The sequence below is a fragment of the Archocentrus centrarchus genome, chromosome 5, assembly GCF_007364275.1.
Source record: "Archocentrus centrarchus isolate MPI-CPG fArcCen1 chromosome 5, fArcCen1, whole genome shotgun sequence".
In the NCBI taxonomy this organism is placed as follows: domain Eukaryota; kingdom Metazoa; phylum Chordata; class Actinopteri; order Cichliformes; family Cichlidae; genus Archocentrus; species Archocentrus centrarchus.
In genome coordinates this window covers 26,002,482-26,028,997 of record NC_044350.1, presented here as the reverse complement: position 1 = coordinate 26,028,997, position 26,516 = coordinate 26,002,482, and the positions used below count along the sequence as shown (strand labels likewise).

At 41.0% G+C, this 26,516-nt stretch overlaps 1 protein-coding gene across 2 annotated transcripts in view; it reads right to left on the bottom strand.

Moving 5' to 3' along the window:
- Positions 1-479: 479 nt before the first annotated feature.
- cbfa2t2 (CBFA2/RUNX1 partner transcriptional co-repressor 2) overlaps positions 480-26,516 on the bottom strand; it is a 35,989-nt gene continuing 9,952 nt past the window's right edge. The window contains exons 1-11 of one of the 2 annotated variants that reach the window (XM_030730453.1): positions 21,339-21,723; positions 10,782-10,940; positions 10,337-10,578; positions 10,154-10,243; positions 7,664-7,848; positions 7,305-7,558; positions 5,613-5,698; positions 4,760-4,952; positions 3,284-3,352; positions 2,889-3,079; positions 480-2,329 (exon numbers count right to left, since the gene is read on the bottom strand). In XM_030730453.1, the coding sequence (XP_030586313.1) occupies positions 1,988-2,329; positions 2,889-3,079; positions 3,284-3,352; positions 4,760-4,952; positions 5,613-5,698; positions 7,305-7,558; positions 7,664-7,848; positions 10,154-10,243; positions 10,337-10,578; positions 10,782-10,914 (1,785 nt within the window). In that variant the 5' untranslated portion in view covers positions 10,915-10,940; positions 21,339-21,723 and the 3' untranslated portion in view covers positions 480-1,987. Of the gene's footprint in view, positions 2,330-2,888; positions 3,080-3,283; positions 3,353-4,759; positions 4,953-5,612; positions 5,699-7,304; positions 7,559-7,663; positions 7,849-10,153; positions 10,244-10,336; positions 10,579-10,781; positions 10,941-21,338; positions 21,724-26,516 lie in introns of those variants that run through there. The other variant, XM_030730452.1, reaches the window with a different exon arrangement.

Genomic DNA, 26,516 nt, shown 5'->3' with positions numbered 1-26,516 from the left:
ATATGGCTTACACTGTCACCTTGTGGCAACATGTCATATTACACCACTCAGGTATCTTTGAATCATTGCATTATTTATTTTTTGTTCTAAAATGCAACAATGACAAAACTGTTGAAACAGTCGTCTCCCACCTCTGTCCACTTTTTTTCTACAGTGCATAGCTTCAAGATTGGATTAATTGTAGTAAAATATGTTGATCATACTTAAAATATAGGAGCTGTTTTATTCACTGCTACCGTTCTATCAAGCAAGTAATATCACAAATTAACATTTTCAGCTAATTGTGATCATGTGACCTAAAAAAATGTTAAGAATTTCTGGATTCAGTTGAGTATATGATATTGTACCTGTGTTCATGGACACATTTTATTTCATCAAGCATTATTAGGATCGCTTATTTTGCAGCTTTCTAATGCAAAGCTGAGCACAAAGAATGAGGAAAACTCTCTGAAGTAACTCTACTTCTTTATTTCATACTTCATGTCAAGATATGATTTCCATATGAAGTTACGTCTCATAACAAAAGACCATGTTCAAAGAATGAAGAGGAAAATCGTGGCTCACAAAATAAAGGCATTCTCTCATAATATTCTTTACAAAGTCATCTTACAACAAACAAAAACGAGCATATCTCAGTTGTAACAGCAGAGTGCCATAAATCAAACTTCCTCACTAAACGTCTGACTTTCTCCTAACTGTCAAGTTATACAAGGTTTCGTTGTGACAAAAGAACGAGAAAGATCTGTACATACAAATACAGTTAAGCTCCTGAGATTCTCCGTGGGACAGAGTCACCACTCTGCACCTCCACCACGGCATTGTCTGCCATGGCTGAAAACTTCAGTTGAAGTGAAGTGGATTTGGTTTTCATGGCTTAATGACCTGCTTTTGTTTAAAACTACGCTGGAAAACAAACCACCCCTGTCCCCGGATGCAAATATTACAGTGGTGGAGGTGTTTTGAGCAACATCTGACCCTGCCATGCACAGCTGGTGATATGAACAAGTGCCAAAGTGAAACTGCAACCAGAAAAAAAAAAAAAAAAAAGCCCAAACTGAATGTTTCTGTGCTCACCATCACTTTGTCCGTGTTCCTTGAACACATCTGATTGGCAATGAAAAGTAGTGACCAAAGATTAACGTATTTTTAAAAGTAAATATGGCATGTGGGGGGGGTTAGTGTAGTGTTATCTCTTTTTCACAAAGACAGTTACAAGCAATTACAATGACTTTCTCTTTAGCGACTTTGGTGATGCAGAAATGTCTTGAAATACCTGAACACTTTGTTTCAATATTGCTTTGACAAAAATAATCATATGCTTTACGATATTCACCGACGGCACGACTGTTTGACACACATTCACACACACGTGATAATTTGACAAGAAGTTGGCGAGCAAATATTTATGTATACACTGGTGCTGCAGAGGCAGCTCTTCTGCGGTCTACTGTCAGATTTTTCCTACAGGACAAAGACAGATGTTTTAGCGCTGGTACTATTACACTGTTTACATTTACCACCACCCCCTCCCTGTCTTAGATTTATGCACATCAAAGTGAGAATATTGGTATACCTCATTGTTTTTTGATCTCCTGTGTTTCTTCTCATATGCCTTCCTTTCATAACTTCCACCCCGCCGCCACAGACAAACGGAGATCAATCATCGTGTTTTTTTCCACCCCTCACACATCCATGATTTGGGCTTTTGGACGATGAGAAACACGTTTCCATCTGTTAGGGAGATCTGTTCATCCAATTAATGCATTCAAGAGGAGTCCTTCTGTTCTTTGCCAAAGCCAAAGTCCCAGTTGACATATCACTCAAACAGTCATCCATAATCTGTCCTTTTTTTTAACTGCCAAAGAGTATGTTGAAAAATCTGTTATCCTAACTTAACCCACAAATAGTTCCCTCATGCTGCTGTTTCAGTTCTTTCCGGTTTTTGGAGAGGATTGGTGATACATCCATCACAAAGGTCCTTTGCCTCCTAATGTCCATTAGTCTCAGGGGCTGACGCAGGGGTGGAGGGAGTGGATGAGCGCGAAGCGACTGAAGCCTTCTCCCCACCTGGACTGGAGACTGAAGGCACACTGTCTGGAACTTTGACCCCAGCCAGACCGACAGGAGACACAACAGCAGTGGCTGATGCTGCTGTGGCCACAGCTGCCACTCTGCTTGCAGCAACCGATTTGGGTTGAGCTTGAAGTCCTGGGCTGCAGAGGAGGTGATGTCTCTCCCAGTCTTTGTGCTGGCAGAAGGACCCACAGTAGCGAGCAGCGTTGCAGCCGCTGCATGTCTCACTAGCTTTGCGGCCACAATTCCAGCAACACTAAGGAGAGAGGAAAGATACGATCCAGGTTGTTTTTTTTTTTAAATTTGTCTGTCACATGTTCAAACTTGTATTATTCCATTTTAAATAAACCCCTTACAAAACTACAGTGATGTTTTTTGACCATTTGGGGGCAGCAGAAACAAGTAAACACGACAATGAATTTGAGTTAACATTGTGAACTTGTCAGCAAACAGCTGCCTCTTTACACGTGCAGCAGATCAGCAACTAAAACATTCTTTTTGAGTAATTTTTCTGCCCATCTGGCGAGTTTCATATAGTGTTTACTAAATCCTATGAGGTCTGTGTTCAACAGAGAAATTATGTGTGCATTCATCACTATAGGCAATGCCTTTATCCACTTTAATCTAGTAATTTGCTCCACTGTTAATGTTTCATTCCACTATTTATATTTAACTGCTATTAAAAATACCATGCATACTTGTAAATTTAAGTTTGTATAAGCTTGTAAATATATCTATCCTGTATAACTCTGGTGATATATGATATTGTTCAGATCTGCCATTAATATTATAATATGTCGACAATCTTCGCTCACCTCACTGGAGTCCTCTTGTTCATTGATGACCATGATAGCATCTTCTTGAGCCTTCCGCTTAGCCTCAGCCAGAGTCTTTTCCATCTTAGCCCTCTCAGCAGCAATCATCTCAAACGCCTTCTGCTCGGCCTCTGCGACAGCTTTCTGAACCTCTTCCATGGCCTGACGTTTAACTTCATTCACCGCCTCTTCTATATTTCAGAGAAGACAAGTGATTTAGGTGTGGTTCACTTTGTTTCTGCTGTGTACACTTGCATAAGTAAAGTAGTCTGCTAAGTCTGTCAAATATGAATCTGTAAACTTAATGGGTTGAGTAAAAGACATTTTGATTGCTTGGGTATCAAAAAACTGGAGAACGTTTCTGTCATTAACTGAATTTTATTTTGTGTTCTTACCAGCTTTTCTCCAGATTTCATCTGTAACATATGCTGAGCCTGGCCGTGGAGCAAAGTCACGCTGGGAGTCTGCAGGAGAGGCAGAGACGGAAGCAATTAGCACCAGCCGGCAGCTACGAAAGTGTATTTACGAAAGTGTAGATATATATGGCAGACTTTGGGACTGACATTCATTAAATGTCTGCCTGATAGGAAGACAGTAATAGTTTCTTTGTCATCTTGACATTTATTTTGTCACTGATGCAAACAATTTCAAATATCCATGCCACACAACCAATGTTATTGTTAGTTATCAGAGTTCTGGATGAATCCAAGATCTGACAGCTTCAGAAAGGAATGTGTTTGGCTTGGAGAGAAATGCAGACCAACAAGCTGTGTCAATATTCTGCCTCTTCCCTCAAATCTGTCTCCCTGAATCGCAATTTATTCCTCAGTCACTGCTGGGCTCTGCCTCTCTAACACTGCTGCCTTTCTCATCTCCTTTTCTTCCCCTTTCTCCATCTCTCACATCCCATCTCACCACCTCTTTCTCTTTTTGCCTTCATTTACATCCCTTCTCTTCCACCAAGTATTTATACACCCCCACTATAACAGCCCAAGCCCAGGCAAGCAGGCAGGCTTTCCGACTGGGAGCCCAGATGGTGCTCTGGCGAGTCAGCTAGCTCTGGGTCTCTGTGCCTGCAGGATGGCAGGACGGCCCTTCTGTGGCCGATATGGCGGAGGCCAGTCCTGGCACCTGTCTGTGACTATGGAGCAGCAGGGGGATGGCAAGGCTGGCACACAGAAAGAACACTGCCAGTACACAGCAGACTGAGGGACTAACTGTGGATGGACTCACTAACACACTGACATGTGACTTAGGCGCAGTTCTATTAATGACCACTAGATGATGTAACGACTGTGAAACAGAAATTAGTCTGGACTTTGGTATCATCTAAATTAATCTCAGGATGTGCAGATCATTATGTGTGATTATTCACAATGCACAAGACATGTATGTAGTTTATCATGTGTCATTATCCCAGAATGAACTGGCCATGGTTATATTTATTTAGGAAAGACATCTGCTTCTAGGGAACCTATCTTAAAGCTCATTCAGTGAAAATATCTTAAAATAAATCATTCTTACTTAAAAGACATTGGTCTTTGAAATTTTAGTCGTCACCCAATTACAAAAGAGAAATAAACTGGTAATCCTTAAAGCAGAGTCCAGCACCCAAAACTTGTGATAATTATTTAAAAAACAAAACAAAACAAAAAAACCCTGGGCACTTAAAACCACCTGTATTGCTACATGATATTACCAGGTTAAATAAAGTTTAGGTCATGTGGAATACCAAGCTGATTTATATGAATCTGGCTTCATTCTGAAAGTCATGAAGCAATCAATGTGAAAAGCAACAAGCATAAATTATGAAAACTTATCGGTTCCTGAAACAAACCAAGACACTTGAATCCAAAAACAGCAGTACCCACCCGACTCTGAAGAGTGAGGGCTGTGCGTCTTGGAGAATGGAGCAGAGCCGGATCCTGCTTTGCGTGGGTCTTCCTGCTCGCTCGAACGCCGTCTCCAGTAGTTAAGCTCCTCACGATCCGACTCCTGGCATCGTCTGAGCACGCTCACTGACCTCCGTGTCTTTTCCACCATGTCCACAATACAATTCAACACCTTGATGACGACAAACAAATTTTTACAAACTAAGATTCTTTTAGCTTCCTGGGAAAGAAATTATTCAAATCTGCAAATCTTACATCACAGAAGGTATTTTCCCTGTATTTAACGGTTATGCCTGAAGATTCAAAAAGCCCCCATATCATCAAACCAAGACCCAAATAGATATAATTTCATCCCAAGGAGGAGGTAACATAAATACCTTATTAAATACCTAACAAAAACATACATTAATGATAACCCTTTGTTAACTTCTATAAACAGTTTGGTTGCATATTTAACTCCAGGTCACCTACAAGCCTGATCTGATGCTAGGAAATCATACAGTCTATTAGAGCATTCTCACTAAAGAATTAAACAGGTAGCTATGAAAATATCTCACACTGAGGGAGCGTTTCTCACAACCTGGCAACTCAAAGTTGCCCTTATTAACAGCTTGTAACTAATAATGAACCACTAATAAAATGTTTTAACCCATAGCAAATATATTTATTACATCTTATATAACTTGATGTCTTATCAGAAGGTTGCAGCCTACTGATTATATCTGCTTTTAAGCCATGATAAATGACTTTAGTGGTAAACCCCTGTAAAACAAATTACATTCTTTCTGTATCAAAAGTCAACAGCACCAGTGGTGCCTGCCCGCAGACTTACATGGTCCAGATGCCTCCATTCATCAGCCCACTCTCTGTCTGTCAGTCTGTGGTCCACCGGCTCCTCACGGTAGCCCCCATTAGTGCCTGATTAAATCACACACGAGACAAACCGCAGGCCATCATGATTAACATTCTTAATGCAAGAGAAGCCACAAGTGATGGTGAGTGAGTGAAAGGTGCATCCACATGTCCATATATGGTAAATGTGTGCTTTCGTTTACTTTAAAATTAAAGATAACTTCATCGTTTCCCACCATGAGAAAACTAATTTAAAAGTACTAAATCAACTCAGTGTACACTTTTTTTCACTGGCTAAAACTCAAAAAACATTACCTTCATGCATCCAATTAAGAGTGACAAAAAGGAGGGTTATTAATTTTCTTTTTGTTTATGTCTTGATTGGGGGCAGGTGAGTGTGCAGTGCAACATAGATAAAGGGACAGTGCGAAACAAAGACTGAGTGAAAGTGAAAAAGAGACCCCTGTGATGTAAAACAGACTCCCAGCACCCTGAGCTCCAGAGCTCGCACACATCTGGAAGTCAGCTGTCAACCCCACACACACACACACACACACACACACACACACACACACACCCAAAACTTCTCCCTTAGCACCTCCCTTCCTGGAGCTCACAGCATTCCAGTAGGAGACACTCAGGCTGAGTGGAGTGGCTCCACTTCTAAACACAACCAGCCGTTCTGACACTCACTGTAGACTATTACAACTATGCACACACCACACACACACACACACACACACGCACACACAAAACAAAGTTAATCTGATTCAAATTCAGTAATTACACTATGACATCAGTGATATCTAAATACATTTAACAGTAATCAGGGTTTACACACAAACTTGTACTCATACAGAGGCCAAAAAACATCCGCATGTTCATACACGTAGACCCACGGAGTCAACAAAGATGCAAACCACAATCTCTTAAAACTGGGAAAGAAAGAGCCAGCAAGACCCTGCACACTAGGGTTGTTTAGGAGAGCAATGATACCCTCATACACGCTGCCTTCTCAACATCTTCGCTACTTCTGGTTCTCATCAGTGTCCATCAGTTCAAAGCCACCAGTGTGTGGACTGCTGTGTTTATGCGCGAGTATGTGTGCCTATGAGTTAAGTGGCGGCAGGCGGGCGGGAGGCTGTCAGACAGGGGACTAAGGACTCATAAACACAGCACCTCTACCAGGAACATATCAAGGTGTGTGTCTGTATGTGTGTATGTGTGCTACTGATGTTTCCACTGAGTGCTGACAAGCCCCAAATGAAGGCTAGATATACACCAGAGTAGATTCAACGCTCCCTGCCTGGACAGTATAGCTCTGTTTATACACATACATATCCTGAGATATATGGGTCTTGCCTACACAAACACAAAGACCACCCATTATCATGTATAGAATATGTTATTTGTATGCATCCGTTTTCATGCAAGTACAATCATTTCAAATTTTTTTTTTACCAGAAATGTGTATTCAAAATACTGTGAGGAACCAAAGTTTTGGTGTATCGGTGGATTTATACACACTTGGGTATTTGGTTCACGAGGATGCCTACATCTCTTATTCAATGCTGTCACATAAGCTACAACTAAGACTGAATATGCATCACCTCATCACCCACAATGTAGAAGTTCATCAGGAATAACCTTCTACTGAGTCTACATCACATACCAGGGAGTCTTGGCCTGTCCTTGAGCTCGCGGATCTCCAGCACACGTTGGCTGTGCTCACGATGTAGGATGTGAGGTGCTGCAATGTCATCCAGGGCGTAGTGTTGCAAGGGTGGTGGGGTTGGGTGAAGCTGGGCAGTGAGTGGCAACGGGTGGGCAGGGCTGTGTCGGGGAGCAGGGCTAATGGTGCAAATCCGTTTTGCGGCAGGCTCCATAGCTACAGGTGGGCGTTCGTGGAAACCATTCTCTTTAGTCCTGAAGAGGAGACAGCAGTGACTTAATGCAGTTCTCAAATGAAGACCGTGTTTATGTATGTATTCCTGTCATATATTATAGTTCTTTTTTGTCCAGTTATTTAACCTGCTGGGGCTATGTCTCTTGGTTCCAGGCTCTGGAGGCTCCATCAGCAGCTCAGAGGAGTCTGGAGAAGATGCCAGAGTGGTGCTTAGCAGGAGGTGCTCATGCTGGGACAAGTACTGAGCTGGGGTCTGCTTGGCTGCCCGTGCACAGTGGAGCAGCTCCCTCTGTAGCAAAGGGAGGTTTGCCTACCAAGAAAGAAATTACACATAATGAAATTTCATTATAATCTACAGATAAATTCAAAAGAGAAAATTACAAAACATTTATTTTTACAGAGCACTAATGTACCCATTTATAAGTCTTCATACTGATTTCTTCTAGACTTTTGATACTATCGCATCCTATATCAATGAGTGTGGATCAAACTCATTCAAAGACAGAGGCAGCCAGAAACAGAGAAACACCAGAAAACCTGATAGAGACAAACAAGAGGGGAGATCTGGACCAAACAGACCAGAACTATCCCAGACAGACTACTTCCATGCTGCAACAGAGCTAAGAGACACAGTGCAGATCTGCCTCCTGGGGAAGTCGCCTGGCTGGAAGAAAATTGGTTTTAAGGGGGGGCAGTGACTCCTTGGGGTCTGGCTGTAAGGTTAGATCTATGTCTGCGTGCCGTTCTGTGGCTTTCCTAATTCAAATGAAAATCAGAGTTTTCTAAGCTGCAACTAATGTTGCAAGCAACATGTGTGCTGAACATAATGTCTTGGTCACAGCAAAGGTATGCATGATGATACAGAGGCTGAGAAATTTAGAAACATTTTAGAACAAATGATACACAGACTTTTCCCTAATTCATCGCCCTCTCAGTTTTTTTGTATTTATCTGGGACTGTGTCCATCCAATCTTTCCATCTCTCTTTTGTTCCCTGCATTTCCCTAATTAGGAACAGACTTCAGTGTGTTTGCAATTACACCACTTCCTTGCTTCGTCTCCCTCTTCTTGAGCAACCAACTAAATAACTAAAACCATTTTCATTTTGTGACTGACCTCTTCCTATCACACAGCATTTCAAAACATCATTTAACAAACACTTGCAAAGACATAGATCTTTAATTCCGTTGAATCCCTCTCATGGACTGTTTTCTCTGCTGCCCTCAGGTAGACGATACTGCAGCCTGACATGCAGAACCACAAGGTTTTGTGAGTTTTTATCCAACCACCGTCAGACTGTCGAACACTACAAAATCTTAAGACAATCTATTATACAATATCTACTACTTACTGTAAAATATTGTATACAACTACAGTGCAATCTACAATATAATATGATGCAATATAGTGCAATGCCATAGATCATGGGGTTGCTATTTATTTATCTAGTGTTTTTATTTCCTTTCACCATGAACCCGATGAAACATAATTTTGAATCTGAATCGAAAATTCTTCTACGTCTCAGTTGGCTGAGGCTTACAGTATCTCTTATACTTTGCCCTCCAGATGCAGACACTTCTGCTTTATTGTGTATTCTCTATAATACCCCTGGGCTCTCTTCTTTCTGTTTCCCATGCTCCTCTGCATCCCTTCTTTCCCTGGGGCCCCAGCTAGCAGACACATGTGCTGTGTGTCAGTTGAACATAGAGTTTTCTGGGCTTCAGAAGGGCGGATGCTAGATTGGTGGCGCCTTGGCAGCTGAATGCTCTTTTAACGGGACAACGGCTCCATATGGCGCAGTCGAGACCATAAAAAAGGAAGGGAACACTTTATAGGCATGTTTCACACTTCCGAGTTCCCACTTTTCCCTCTCTCCTTCTCATTCACTTCTCTCTCTTTTCATTTTCTCACAGACTTTGCCCTTTCTGCCCCATCTCCTTAAGAGAGACTCTCAAGAAATTTTAATGAAACTGTGAGGATCCCACATCATTGTAATAAATCAGCAGAAAGACAAAAACAGAAGATTCCTATCTTACTGTTTTTTGGGACTGCATGGACTCTTCCAAGGAGAATTTACATTACAATGCGCAAACAGGCAGCGGACTTCAAAGAAGTGTAAAAGGAATGAATACTTGGCCGTCAGGTCTTTAGCTGTCCACAACAGAGTCTAATCAAGGTTTTAGACAAACAGACGGAGGGGCTCCAAAGGTAAGCAAAAGGTAAGTGTGAAAAAAAAGCCGTTTTTCACTGCTTGAAGTACAGTCGTACAAGATTTACGGGCTGCTTTATTGAGGGGAGCTTCTAAAAAGTATACACTTGCAGACTCTCCTGGTTACAAAGGGGCTCAAGAGGCTATTTAACACACACTCATCTGTTGCTTGTCAAGTCAACACACAAATCTTGATGGTTACTTTGAACCTGAAATGGTAAATTCAATTAGCAAAACTACACTTCAGCAGCAGTCTGACAGGCAAGTTTACACCACACGGCATAAAGCTTAATCTTAACTGAGGGGGGGGGGACTAGTGCTGTGAAGTTAAAAAGGAATTAATCCCATGCAGAATTACATAAAGCAAATACAGGAAGATAGGAAGAAGGGGGTGGAGGTATGTTTACCTTGAGAAAAGGAATAACAAAGGGTCGCAAGGGGAAGTTGGTGGCCTCCTGAAGCCGCGAGTGAAACTCCTCAATGGTAACTGTTGAATTCTAAAAGAAAGGAAAAGGGATGGTTCATTTTAAATGTATTTCTACAAAATACCACCTCTTCTTTTTATTTTAGAATGCCATCGTAGAATTTACCACAAGAGCCAGAACTAGGCTTCGGACGCTGTCTCCAATCTCAGGAGAAATGTCGTTGCCGAACTGCTGCAGTGTGGTCAAGAAACGTTTCAGCTTGCTCAGCTGGCGAGCCCCACAGGTGGCCGGCAGCTGCTGGTTAGCCAGCGATGAGGAAGAGGAAGAGGATGGTCCATTGCTGTAGCGCTGTGGTGGAGATGGCACTGCATTCAGGGTTGGTGGGGAATGATGATTCCCGTTGGTTACTAGGGAAGGTGAAAAAAGCAACATGAAGAGAGAAGAAATCAAAATAAACCCTGCTGAGTGTGGTCACAAGTCCAGTGTATCTACAATTTTAGCACATAAAAATGGACAAAGACTGAAGTGGAAACAAAAACCAAAGTCGGAAGGGCAACTAATGAGACAAATTCTTAGAAAGATTTAATTATTATATAATTATTACTCTTACATGCTGTGGTGGAAAAAGAGGCCGGTCGAGGGCCGCTGGGGTTGACAGAAGGTAGGGGTGGCATAGTGGAGCTGGCACTGCTGCTGGGGGCTGATCTGGAATGAGTCTTAGCATCCACAGGAGAACCGGGCATGGCAGGGCTCTTCTTCTCTCTACTGTCTGGAGCGGGAGAGAGGAAAGTGTTACGGTGAGGTGAGTGGCTCAGAAACCAGAAGGGTCTGTTGAAGTTTTGTTGTACTGTGAGCAAAGGGGTGAACCAAAGTTAAATGACTAACTTGTTATAGCATCCACGTGAAAAATAAGAAACACCACTTAAACTTCCCCCATTAGCTCAGTTGTTTAAATCAATCCAAAAGCTTCAGGTCCATTGTTACAAAAGAAAACAATAATGCCCTGCCCCCCCTCTCCTCAACCCACTTTGCATGATACAACACACACTGCCAGGGCACCAACCACCCTGCCCCCATCAAAGAGCCAGATGTCTGAAGTTTAGTCCTTCACTCTCACCCATTCAGATCAATAACAGAAGAAATGCTGAAGAAGGCTATTGTGTTGGGAGTAGAATGCCTACTTATTGAGCTCCCCAAGAAATAGGAGAGACAGAGAGAAAGGGACGGGCCTATTTCACGCTTTACTAACAAGATCGACAAAGCCTTTGAATGTTAAATGCAACTTCTCAATATGCTACTGACGTTGAATGAGACCACCAGATAAGGGGTATGGAGAAAGTGTAGTTGGGTGGGTGAGTGGTGGGGGATGTGGGATCAGAAGCTGTCTTTGTCTTTTGGAGAACCGTGAGGGCCAGGTCCCGTCTCCATTTAGAGTGGATCAGACTTTTCTAACAGCTTCAAGAATTGACAATTAATAGACAAGCATGGTCTCACAGGTCATAGGTTAGCAGAAAGCAGCTTTTAAATGTGGTTTCATGGTTTTAGGGCTTTGGACTCAATGGCACCCTTTATTTCTTTTTCACAGCTATGAACTCCGGATGGCCTTCAGCCACAAGGTCCTAGTTTATAAAGGCTTAAGTCAGAAGGTTTAAGCTGTCAGTAGGTAGCTCAAAGGAAATTGAAAAGAAGCCCACTGAATGAATAAAAGGTATTTTTATGACTGCAAAAAATGTGAAACTATGCAGAAATAAACTGTCAGGGATAAACAGAAAATTTAAATGACAAAAACAAGTGAATCTGGATGCAAAAGCTTCACTTTCCTAAAGTTTTGACAATGAATCTCTCAGCCCTGTTTGCCTTTTGTGTCCTATGTGCACACTTTCTCAGTCTGCCCTATGCAACTCATCTGTCATGTCTGCAACTCATTATACAGCTTTGACTGTTCTTCCTTCTGTTTCGCAGTCCTCTTAAAACTCTCTGCCTCGTTCCAGCTCATTCTTTCTCAGCCCCCGTGGCCTGCCTGCCATTGCTCCACCTGTTCGCCAACATAGGGGGCAGGAAGGAGGGATCTATGCAGACATTTGGACTGTCATACCCACCACACACGCGGTCTGCCAGAGCACCGCAGGAAGCAGCCTGCAGCACGCACACACACTGGCTCCAATACTCCGCACACTCCATCCGTATGGCCAGGAAATTAGACTGACATCTCAATAACAGAATCAACGGGGCATACAGCCTCAGCATCAACACTCTTACCAAGTAAACAACTTCATATATACACGAAAGCTAGGATTTGGGAATTCAACTTGAAATGTATTCCCAAGTTCTTTGATATGGTGACACATTATCAACAATTAACCACCAGTTGTGAACAGTAGTTTGGATCCAAACTGACTGTCAGCCTTGTAAAAGTAATTTGTGTTTGACAGGTTTGTATAATTCTACAGAATATAAACACAGCAACATATTGTATATATTCCCTACTGTGCAACTTTTTCGCATGAAACAGAAACAAAGCTGCAGCAGTGTTCATGCAATCTGAAGATGTGGCACAGTCTGTTGTTAGCCGTGCCAGAGGTAACAGCCAAAACAGAAGACATCAGGTGTGTGTGTGTGTGTGCGTGTGTGTATATGTGTGTGTGTGTGTACTCCTGACAACCCTTAGAGAATTGCCTCTGCTTGTCAATTAGACAGCACACATAGCTGGATGACTTCATCTGGCTTCCGAGCACCTGAGTCCATGGTATAGTCACAGGGCTGTCTGGGGAGGCAGCTGTCACAGCAGCCACAAAACGCATATGCACAGAGTGCATAAAGTGGCCTAATGTTAACTCAGGTGAATATTGGCTTAGAGGAGGATGTGGGGTGTTTGTCTGGTCTAAATGCCACCTGTCATCCTTTCTTTAATGGAACAAAGGGAAGGTACACAAAGCTCCTCACCATACATCAACAGGATTACATGGAAATGCAACAATGAATAGGCAATACTTTTGAAAAAAGAGGACAGAATTGTTACCGATGCTTACAAAATATAAAATTGGGTACTCCATCAACTAATTTCTGCATGACATAACCAAAAAAAAAAAAAAAAGGATTGTATGTTAGATTCGCACCGTATTGTGCTGCTGTTTTTCGGTCTCGTGTCTTCTCAAACAAACAGCTTAATATATTGTTTTATAATCTCATAAGTTCCATGGCCTTACGTATTTGCTTTCTACAGCAGTTGTTATCATAGGGATGGAAAAGTAAAATACATCTGCGGTGATGGCTGTTGCTAGCCAGGTGTTCCTTGTTTGTTCAGCTTCAGGTGACGCTCATCTGCATTAAAACATTCAGCCGGCTTTAATTGCTGCCTCTGCAGGTGATGATTCAAAATGAGGCTCAGAAAGAGAGAGGGTGAGCAGAACAGAGAAACATAATGTGACTATTCCTGTTGAGCCACTGCTGTGAAAGCAATCCATTAACTAATGAGATTGGAGACCAAAAGACAAATGCATTTGTGTGAACATTTATCGACCTCCTTACATAAAGTAGAGATGGATAAACTATAAGGAGTCCACGGAAATAAATCACACTTGATGTGCCGTATAAATAAATGGGTTCAGTGTAAGGGTTTATTAAGCTCATGTTTTAATTCTGAAGTCTAAACTCCATGTGAAAGGCTGGCAGCTGTAAGGTGTGTGTGTGTGTGTGTGTGTGTGTGTGTGTGTGTGTGTGTGTGTGTGTGTGTGTGTGTGTGTGTGTGTGTGTGTGTGTGTGTGTGTGTGCACGCTTCCAACTGAAATGCTCTACTTCTTGTCAGTGTAGATGAGGTGAGAGACGATGTAACGCAGGCTGGACTAATTTATCAGTGAGCAGAAAGAAAATTTGTGGAACGCATGTGCAACGATAAAACTATGTGGGCTCAGGACACGCACATGTTAACACAAACAAACACGCACATAAAAATAACCTTATCAAAATATAAAATCCAGAGTATTTTGCAGAATTTTAAGAAAGACGGCATCAACAAGATGTTTGGTTGAATGTTTAGCTCGGCTGTGAGCACTACCTGTGAGAGAGAAAATCATACATCAAAACATACACACACTATAGCTTTCTGACCAAAAATAATATGAATACAGCAACTCGTAAGTCATATGAAAGTGGGAACACTTTCCTGACTTCACGGTAACCATCTAGCAGGGCAACACATTTAAGAGAAGTTGAGTAAGCGCAACCCAATTTTCCTCTAATTTTACGAGGGGTTAGCTTCCTTTAACCATTTCTACTCTTTGTCTTAAGCATTGCTACAAACAGCTACACTGAATGAAATTTGTAACTCTCGATTAAACAGCACACATATCTATGTTGCCGTATTTCTGAAATGCCATTGTTAGTCTACTGAAGTCATGAATCGAAAGGAAAACCCATGCTCTAAACAACTGACAGAAGCCTATTATTCAACCAGTGAAACACTTTCAACTAAGAAGAGGCAATGGCAATTGATTTGAAAATTAACCAGGTTCTCTCTGCTCCTCCTCCTTTTCCTGTACCATATGGATCTAATCGGCCAAGAGTTGGCCAGCTGGGACCTCCAACAGTCACCTGTGAGAGAAGAGGGGGGTGCAGAAGGGACTGCTGCAGCCCCTTCCTCTAAGCCAAGGCAGCCCCAGCCCGCCCACACACACACACATGCACACACAAACAAACATACACGCAAATGCACACATCCCTGCCTTCCCTCCAAGGAGAGGAGGAAGAAGGAGGGGGCATGGAGGGGAGGGGAGGCACGAGGCAGCTGAATGCGAGTGAGTGGACTTAAATGCTGAAAAGACAAAGGCTGCACCTGGTCTCCGTCCATCCGCGCACACAGTCACAATACAGCACACATCTGTTCCTCTATCCTGCACTTCGTTTTGACCTCCACCCACGCAAACACACGTGCACATACACACACACATACACGCAGAACAAGGGTGCATGAAGCAACACACACACACACACACACACACACATACACACAAAAACATCCACTTATCAAATAGATATTCAACAGTGCATGTCCCTCTCAGTGCCATACTGTTGCTAAACAACCGGCTACATGACTTAGTATTTTAGAATATCAAGTTTAAGAGTTGAAAAAACTCAGAGACATGCTTCAATCAACTTCATTTACATTATGACCCTCTTGGCACTGACACTTCCTCAACTGTTGTAGTGATACAGTTGTCGTGCTTCCATGTAAAAATTCACAGACCAGTTCAGAAGTAGCTAATTTCAAAGATATCAGCAGCTTCATGTAATAAATGTATTTTTATACAGGCATTAAGATTTACATCTATTCTCTGTTGAGAAAAAAAAAAAAGGCATTTTTGAGTTTGAATGTATATTAGAATAAATGCTGGATAACCTTTTACAATAATGTTGTAAAAAGCACAGAGCAAGATAAGGAATTGGTATTCAAATTATAAGCACCAAAGATAGAAGAGGATGCAAGCTGAGAGAGGGAAAGACATATATGATGGGAGGAAAGGAATAACAAGGACAGAAAATACTGTTTTCATTTGGTTTCGTCAGAAGGACAAGCCTGGTTGTTAGACTCAGAGCCCGGCTGTTTTTCTTGGCTTTCATTACCACCTTCCAGCCTCGTAGACTATATATTTGGATAAAACCCAATGTCAACACTCTGCTCCTAACTCTGCAAGGAAGGGAAGCGATGGGAAGGTGGCAAGGTTGACAGTAAGGGGAAAAGGTTGAGAAAGATGTATACTTAGGGAGAATAAGGAGGGACGGCTTTGGAAGAAAAATACTGTCATTCACACGAGAAGAAGCACAGATATGTCCCTGAAGTGAATTTCTATGACAGACTGATGGTGAGAGAAGCCCTTGCATAACCTCATCACTCAGTGAGATAATTGCAAAAACACCACCATAATCCAGCATGCCACATAGTGAAAAAAAGGGACTTGGGGATGGAAATATACTTAGTGGCAAATTGAAAAGGAAAACGAAAAAGAGGGGACAGCAAGGCAGACAGAAGTTGTCCATAAAAACTAAGAATGAGCAGTAAAAAGAGGTAGAGTGATGTGATGCTGGAAGCAGAGGCGGTTTGGCAGAGGTCAAACAGCAATACGGAGAGTGTCCATGTGTATGAGGTCAGACCGCAGGGAGAAGACTGACTGGATGGGATCTGAAGTTGCTGACCTTACAAACATTTGAAAACACTACATTTAGCATTACAATCACTGTTTGCTGCGACATTTTAAAAACCATAGCAGTGCATGAAAAAAAGAAGTAGAAACCTGACAAAAAAAACCTATTACCGAGTGGTCTAAGCTCCTTCTTTCATCAAAAAACACAACATCAACCTACACTGCTGTTAAACTGCCTTAGAAACCCCAAATATTTAGTGCTCAGCTGTTTAAGGCACTGAAAATACTACTGAATGCAAATACTGTTATTTAGATTCAGCTTATATCAAAGCCCATAAATATATATATGAACTAGTAAAAAAGACTCCTATATACCTTCTATGTACCTATATAATATCATTTGGGCTCTGTTTCACAATCAATAGGTTAAATTAAAGTGTTTTACTCAGGCAAACAGCTGGGCCAACGTATAGAGCTAGAAGTGTATTTGTGTCATCCTGCTCATGTGTTTTGTATGTGTGTGTGTGTGTGTGTGTGTGTGTGTTAGCCCTATTCACCAGGTGCTGCCTGCCCAGGGCACATGTAAACATAGCCACACAAATAACAACAGTGGCACTACAAGGACAATTCAAATCTGTCAATTACACACACAGAGACACACATACACCCACCGGCTTGCCTTCTCTGAGGTCAGTGGATTATCTGCCTATCTGGTTACAATCCTTCTCACCTCTCTGTAACTAATTGGTTAGCCTGCCCATCAATCATCAAGAGACTGATGAGTCTTTAAACCCAAAACCCGCAAGTAGGATCAAGTACAATCAGCGGCAGCATTTAAGGAAGCATGACAGCATTAAAAATTAAGTTGTGTTATCAACATTTTCCCATCCAGTCTACATGTTTCATCACAATCCCCCACCACCCCCCACTCTCCCTCGACACACAGTGACGTATATTATTGTGTCTGCCTGGAGGATTATGCATATCTCCTAATATGTTAAAAACCCATGCATTCAACTTAAACTACAGCAAGGCCAAATACTGTTTTTCATCAACTCTGTATTAACACACACACACACACACACACACACACACACACACACACACACACACACACACACACACACACACACACACACACACACACACACACACACAGTAAAGTGCACACTGAACTAGTAAGTTACAGTAGTCCATAAAACAAAAAATACAAGCTCTAGACATGAGAAAACAAAGCTAACATTAAGACTGGCCTGCTTCAGACCAGGTGTCAGAGGCTTTAACAACGGAATGGCCTGGGCTCAGGTCCAACCAGATGTTGCCATCACCACGTGGCATGCTGAAGACAATTAAATTGCCGGTCTTGACCCAGACTAGGAAAGCTGGTACAATGGCTTAGTATTAGGGTTCATGTTTAAATTAATCTCATGGATTTTTTTTTTTTTTTACATTAATGCTGAAATGGCTTAGCAGGAAGGGGGTCAGAGTGTCTTGTTTAAAAGTGTCAGTTTTAGTTGCCTTGTAAATCTTCCCTTTTAGTTTTGAGACTGAATCTCTAAGCGATGCTTTTGCCAACACACTTAGCAATAAATGGCTGCATAAGTTCTGTCAATCACGAGTTATATCAAGGCACACAAGGCTTACATTTCACTGATCAGGATCTCAAAAACACACTATTGGCCAAACACATCAAAAGGGAGGCATAAACTTAGCTCACAGGCAAACCAAAGAAAAATTACAAAACAAATCAAAAGCCAGATTAAACAGTCTTTAACATCCCAGCTTCCAGGTAAAAAATCTGTGGGATTTTGGGATGTGCTGTTTCCACCGATGTGAGAAAAGAGTAAGTATTACTCAAGCAAATTCTCAGCACAGTAAAATGTGAGAAAGGAGAGCATTGAAATGTGTCCCAACCCGATTCTCATTTTCTGGAGTCAGTGTGTGAAAGCAGCATTACTGTAGTAAAAATGAGCCATTCTCTTAAACTTGACTATAGAGATGACTAATCTGTCACACTCGGATTTTGGTGATCCGATGACTCAAAGCTAAGAACCATAAAAAACCAGAACACAGAGCTGCGGGCAAGCTTTGCCCAGCTGTTTAAAAAACCAGAGCTCAACAGCCGCTGAGAGAGACAGATAAGTCAAACAAAGAGGCCAGATGTGCTCAAAATAATGCAGAGAATGAGACAATCATACTAATGGAGGATGGGTAAACGTGTGGGCTAAGATGTGTTTTGATGAGTGTTATCATTTAAAGTCTCAACCAAATCATAATAGGCAAAAGACTATTTTTGTTAGTGAAATGCTCTCATTTACATCCACACTTCTTTAGACTGAGGCAAGGGGGGAGGAAAGCCAGAGAAAGAGAGAAAATAATGACTATGACAGACAATTCATGGAGAGGCAACGCCACCCATTTCTTATCCACCCACACACCTAACAACACAGCAAATGCATTTCTTTTTTTTTTAGTTCTCTTGAGTATCAGTTTTTGACTTTTGGGTTTAGCATTGGAAAATTACACAATCTTTCCACGAGAGTTGCACAAGTTTAAATGCATCTTTTTTTTTTTTTCTGGGAGGATAAAAAAGTAGTGTTCCATCAATCTATGTGTGTCTGCATGGTTAAGTCTTGGAAAACTTGGCATTAAGGTTCCATTGTATAATAGTGATATTAACATTGAAATGACAATGCAATGTGAGAGGAAAGCTAATGCTACTGAACAAACAAGCTCTGTGCCATACCCTAACCTGGCACTTATTTTAAACACGTTGAGCTAATTGGTTTGATCACCTGCTCTAAATACAGACTACTATTCTTTCATCAACTCTGAAATATAAAAATGTTAACCTTCTATTTACACAGCGACTAAATGTCAACCCAAAACTGCAGAACTTTAAGATTCGTTGAGGAATTCATCTTATGTAATTTCACACCCTATTAAGCATCCCTCTCCACATTATCCCAGTGAAGTCTTGTCATGGGTCATTGAGTGGATCTCTCAGTCTAGCAAAGGGTCAGTGAACCACTCCAAGAGAACTCTGAGTCATGCAATGGTGAGAGAAGCCACTATATCACTGGGTTGCAAGAGGAAGGATGGCCAGAGTGCCGGTGCCCACTGATGCAAATATGTTTCTCCATACTCAGTAACACCCAGGGTGCTACTTGTATTGACTGAATAGTTTGAGTTACTTAAATGACCTGACCCTGTTATGTCCACACACATAAACATAAGCAAGAACATACTAATTCAAATGCACAAGCTCTGACTGAACCCCTGGGGTCAGATATCACAGCCCTTGCCACTGGAACTAATAGACTACTTCCTGCAGCAAACTCTTGAAGCAGCTCCTCTATTCAGTGTGTACACCGTATATATGCATTCCAAAACAGGGGGTATTTTCTGTAGTAAGCAAGGGTCATGGTCTGTGGTAGTTGTGGTGGTGGTCTGGGTCTCTATTTATTACTTTGCTTCTAGCAGAGAAACTCAGCTGGGTTTGAGGTCAGAAGGGGGAAAAAAAAGCTTCACAAAGTTATAAGAGAGGCAACCTTGTAGTTCAGCAGACACAAAGTCTGCAAGACACCTGGCACACACATGGAGACACATTCACTTCCTTAGACTCAAACATACTGTACACTTATGAAATGTGTGATCAAAAACTTCAAAGCCACATAAATTTAAGACAAAAACTGTAACTGCTCATCGGGGATGAATGTAAGTGGAATCAAATTTCTGAATAAAAGAAGCTTAATGGCCTCTCCACAAACACATACACAACTCACAGATACAGCACAGTGACTGTTGTCAGGAATATGACACAGTCCAGCAGACCCAACAGGGATCTCTGGTTTGAGTCTGTGCAGCCGACAGTTAGTCGCTCCTATCTCCCTGATGAACTGGCCTGGTCTGGTGTGACACTGGCCAGCTCTCTCTGCCTTTCCTCTGCCTGCTTCTCCAGTCAGATCCTCCCCATGCACACAAGAAACATGAGCATATCTCCTGTAAGGTACTGTAAAAGGCCAGACTCAGAGAAAATATAGAGCAATGCAACTGTGTGACATTTGCACTGGTATCAACATCTCCACTGATGTCAGTGTGTAACATGCAGGCACAGCATGAAAGACAGACACAGCAGTTTCCCTCCTCTTCCCATATGTCTGGGATACTGTACAACAGATGCACACGTCTTCTTTACCTAGTTTCTTCTGCTCTGCTTGCCATGTGGAAAAACTGATTACTATCTGAGTAAATGACAGCTGAGAGAGTTAAGCCCCTTTCACACACAAAGTCACTCTCATTGCTCAGTTTTTTTTTTTTTTTTTTTTTTTTTTTTTAATCTGGTTATGGTTGCTGTTTTGGCTGTTCACACATAAATCCCACAGTGAAACAAAGTGGCCCACATATCATAGCCAATCCAGCCACTTTTTTTTATTGCCCTAAGTGGAATAAACTGTTTGGATCCAGGGAAGGTTTATAAAACAAAACCGATGATTGCTCCAACTTTGGAGAATGCTGCAACTTCTTTTCTCACAATAGATAACTAGTTTTTTTTTCCAACACACTGAGACAAACTTCCACAGGACTAATATACAAGGAAAAATGAGCTATGGTAAATGAAAGAAAAAAACCAAACAGCAAAGCAAAATCTGGACTGCACCCATGTAGTTTCTCTTACAAATGCCATCAATGCTTCATAAAATTGTAATATATTTCTAAACATAAAGTATTTTTAAACAGCAATTAATATTTTGCCCATATGGCAGGAGAAATTTTCTGTGCACAGGTAAAAGAGGCTTCCCTCCTACCTCACTCGACAAGGATGAAGAGATAAGGATGAAGCACCATCTGTACAGTACAGAACAGCTCTGGGAATTAGGATGGAACACACAGAAACTAGGCACATAAACTGGACTGTTTGCCACACTTACTCACTCATAAAAACAAACAAACAAACAAACATTATTCACTAAAAAAGAATCATCCAAAAACACAAACTCAAATTCACATTGGAACATATTCAATCCTACCTCCACTCTTGTAGAGTCCACTCTTCAGTCCTTTAAGAAAGTCAGCTGCAGTGTTGGGGTTTTGCTTTCTTATCCTTTGCTTTTTGTCCCTTTCTGTGACTCTGCGCCTTCATATGTCAGGCATGTGTTTGCATTCCCACATATGTGAGCCCCAGTGTGGTGAAGGCCAGAGCCAAAGACACAGATGGCACCCAGATGGAGACAGATAACCGAGCAGACCAGCAAACACTGCACTACACACACTCTTACTTACTTTAATTTCGCTCATGTGAAGCTCTCTCTGTCACTCTTACTATATCTATTACTGAGTCTGCCGCAACTGTATTATTTTATTCTCTCTCTTTTACTGACTGAATCTGCGGCTTCTCTCACGCTTACTCTCTCAAGCTCTGTCTCCAACCCTCTCAATCTCTCTCTTCCAGCTCTGGCTCCTCCCCTATTTTCCCACACACTATCCCATCCTCTGTTTTCATGGGTCGAGTGCTCCAGCAACGTCACAACCCCCACTCTCCAACCCCCACTCCCCTTCCCCTGTGGATCGTGGCCAATCATCCACTGCTGACTGGCCCCATTCAACCTGCATTCAGTGCAATGGACCTTGCAATTAACATAACTAATTGCTTTGGCACCTAAAGGCTAAACAAGAGGCTGTGCCAAGGAAGACAAAAGTATATGTGTGTGTGTGTGTGTGTGTGTGTGTGTGTGTGTGTGTGTAGAAAGGGGGGCAACCTCACTCCCATCCACCCCCTCAAGATAAGTGGGGATCTCCTCTTAAAATGTTTTAATACTAACCACCCTCCCTAGCATTTTTCAACCCTTTCAGCATAGCCCTCTTTTTTTCTCAGTTCCTTAATGCAGCCAGCTCAACTTTGTCTTGCCAGCCAACAGATTGAGGAACACTTGATGAGCATGAATAAGTTATTCTTCTCTCCTCTTCTACTCTCTTGTCCTCTGTAATCTATTTTGACTGAGTTGAACTTAAATCACTGCCTGATTTATGCACAGTGCAAGTGGCAGGTTAACCTAGTGGAGGCTGGGCAGTCCACACAAACCCACAGTAAATATGACATGGATCCACTTAAATTGAATAGTTTTTTTTTTCTTGCCCAGAATACTACGGTCTGAGTTTCAGTTAAATAACAGATGATAAGAACGTGCATTTGAACCAGACAGGTGAACATAAATATCTATGGCTATTGTGTTTGTACATACTAGGTTAAAGTACATGTAGTAAACTATATTGAAAGTACTATTCTCTGGACAAACAGACAACAGCAGGCCCTGGCCAAGGCAGAGGGCTGTCACAGAGTTAAAATGATGAAACACATAAAAATACATAAGGAAAAAAATTATACGTTATTGTGATCTTATGAAGTACATTTTATATTAGCATGATTGTTACTGGTTGTTTTATGTATCCATGATTATCTCGTTTTCATGGATCATGTTTAAAACAATCTAAATTTGATGTGGAAATCACACATTAATATGAATAACATGAACAAAACTCTTTGCATGAAAGAATGAATAAAAGCATAACAATCTAGCTTGCTGTTAGGTGTTGATATATAGTTGATTATTGCTTTGCAAAAGAGCTTGGGGCTACCACTCTCCCAGGGTTTATACTGACTGAAGACTGAATATGTTTTTTGTTTTTTTTTTTTTTTTTTTTATCATTTAGTAAACCACATAATGTAGCAGAGTCATAAAAGAGTTCACTGTGGGGTTTGATATTGCTGTGCTTTGCCTAAACCTACATTGTAGTGAATATTCAGCCTTAATAACCTCTTTCTTCCCTCCTCTGTTCTAGTAGGCCTGCGCTATTCAGAGTGCATCTGGTCAGTCAGCAGGCTCAGAGGAAGGACCAGGTGGCTGTGAGAGAGCAAGGGGGGGTGAAAAGGTGGGGAAATTAAGAAGCATATGAAGCTATATCATTAACCAGTACATGATGGCAGTACATACTGGAGGAGCTGACACCAATGATGGATATCAGATACGAGCTGATTTAGATGAACAAGCATGGTCTTTTATCATTGCTGCTATCACTGGCTAGAAAGTCCTCGGTGAATGCCCAAATTTAAGCAATGTCAAATTTTACCTATAAATTGTTTTCACTCTATTTCAATATCTCAATAAGACAGACAATATATATATTTTTTCAAATTAACAAATTAATTTAATGCTTTTTTGCCTTTAGTACCACAATCTCAGCACTGACTATAGTACTGACATGCATTGTATTTGGAAACAAGAATAACTAATGTGATCAACAACACTGTGGAAATCAGCTATTTTTATTCTTAGTTTAATATAGACTAATCTGAACCTGTTATGCTTTTACATACATATACATACCGTTACAATGGTGAATGCTCATATTATACAGAGCCAAAGCTTCAAATAAAGTGGTCAGTATATGCCATTTGCTAATTAAACCTTATTTTTTGCCAGGGTTAGCCAATTAGAAGAAAATGATCTTAAAGGAAGGGTGTTCTTGAAGGGGAAGGGGATAAATATTATTTTTGAGCTATAGAGTCAGAGAATAAACATACAGAGCGGAAAATGAGCATAATAAGACATTTGGAGGATAAGCATGAGGATATAAATACTAAATATGCAAGGTTACATGTTACATTATCCAGCAAACTCTTTGGCGACGTAAGGCAGGCAGAGGGTGAACCAGGTGAGGTATTCATTTATTTACTGATTATATGGATGGATGGATGGATTTTCATGGAGCTATTCTGTTGATGCAGCAGGTTTATGAATGAAAGGTTACAATTGGCAAGAAAATATTTCCTTGCTGCTATATTCCTTTCCCTCCTTTGTCATTGTCTGCCCTGCCCCTTAGTTTCACTTTATATCTAGTCCTGTCATTACTGCTATCTTTGTCAGATTATCTGCTCATGTTCCCCGTACCTGCTTCATGATTTCCATTTTCTTTCACTTTATAGACTTTATGTTTCTTTATTTGTTTAATTGTATTTTTTTATGTGATTTTTTCACGAAATATTTACCTGTAATTTATGTAGTGTGCATCTGTGGCCTAAATTTCTGTCCCCTCTCCAGAAGTTGTAACAGTATGCAATGCATTGTTACAAACTGAGATGGTTCAGCTTTTTCTAGGCAACATTCTGACACCCCTACTGTGTTGACTGCATGGCTGCAGTCAGTTCGAATGGATTCTTATGAACCTTTGTGCAGCGCTCAAGTCTGTGCTTACACAGACACATTTTTCTGTTCCACTAACTGGTCTTCTTTTGCTGTGTCATCAGTACCTATAACAAAATACCTATGCTGCAATGGTTTTTTTCCCCCATGCTTTTTATTGGATAAGATTTTGAGATGCTGGTTGACACTGATTAAATACCATAAGCGATCATTGCACAAAAAAAAAAAAAAAAAAAAAAAAAATATATATATATATATATATATATATGCATACTTTATGGGTTTCTTTTACTGTAGCTGTTCAAGTCCCTTGCAGCTGTTTGCCATTGTGTGTATGTGTGAGAGATAAAGAGTGAGACAGAGACAGAACAAGAGACTTTGCAGCATCTGTTACTGTTCACACGCTCCCGGAGCCAAGCTTCTACTTTTAGAAAAAGTAAACAACATTTTTTTTAGAAAGTACAGAAAAAATGAGAGGAAGATGGATGAAAAGGGGAACTATATGGGAATTTGGTGATTGAGTAAACAAGATAGAACATCAGGTCTCTGCATGTGTGTGTGTGTACAAGTTCAGAACCACAGAATGTTGATGGGAAAAAACAGAAAGGCTGAGTGTATCATGTGTCTGTTCCTTCATTTGGATTATCTTAATTTATCAACCACGCTGTGTACTCAAGACCAATGTGAAACAAATTGCATCCATTCATTTTTAACACAGTCGATACACGGCTGGATCGCTGGATCACTGGATGCATGTGCGCTTCTGGTGAAAACGGTTTTCTAATGGGTCATTACTGTGATGACAGATGCCAGCGTGGCCTGTCTGTAGCTTCATGAGTGGCATACACAAGTGGTGCAAGTGCTGAGAGTAGAAAACTACATTTTTAAAAGACTTCAACTTTTTGATAGCACTCAAATAGCTGCTCTTTCACACAAACAATAGCAATGCAGCAGAAGAACAACAATGGAATCTGCTGGTATGATCTAACAGGTGAAGATAATAATATTCCAACAAGTTCAGAGGTCTTAATAAATGCAAACTTGCTAGCAGTGCTAGATGCTAAACATATGTTGCTTGTGCATATAAATAAGTGACTTGGTAGTATAATGCTAGATTGATGCTAGAATGCTAGAAGATGTCTAAAGAGCTGCAACTGAAAATGGAACTCTTTTATAGATCTCCCACCCATATGTTTAATATTTTCACCATCATTTTCATAGCAAATAAAATTTCAGTCATTTTTACACATGCAGTGCAGACCTGAACTTTCCTAAACACTACCTGACGGACATGCGTGTGGAAACACAAAAGTCAGGTGCAGAAGCCTCAATCAATCACCCAAACTGATGATGCTGAGATCATGTGAAAACAGCTATCAAGACATACAACTGGGAAAGAATAGATGTCTTCTAAAGAAACAGAGTCACTGGGCTCCAGGACTCTATATTGCTGCTAACCATAAAAAAAATTCTGACTTCAATAATCAGTTTGCAAGAAGAATTACATTTACTTTCATAAGACTACACAACTCCCACATAGTTAAATGACTTTGTTGTCAGCAAGGTTGTCTCTGACGTGTCTGAAAGGGTGATCTGAGGGATAGGATTTTACTTTACTTTAAGGATGGCTGCCAAACCTATGATGACAAAAACTGTATAAAAAAAATGTGCCTCTTTGTATTTTTTCAGAGCCATAACTTTATAAATTCAGAAATATTCCAGCTTTGCACTTTTTCTATGTTAGTTTTTGTTTGCATATAGTGTTTGTCTTTGTAATGTGAATGTGATGCTATCAGTTATTCAGCTTGTATTTTATTATTACAGTGTGGAGTGAGCCACAACAGCTGATTCACTGGCCAAACTCCCATCAATCTCAAATTCACTGTACGGAATGTCTCTATAAGGCCATGGCACAAAGCACAATACTGCACAAAAAAAAGCCAATTTGCTTTTTATGTTTGCCTCAGATCAGCTTGCATTTTATCTTATTACAAAACCTGGCACATA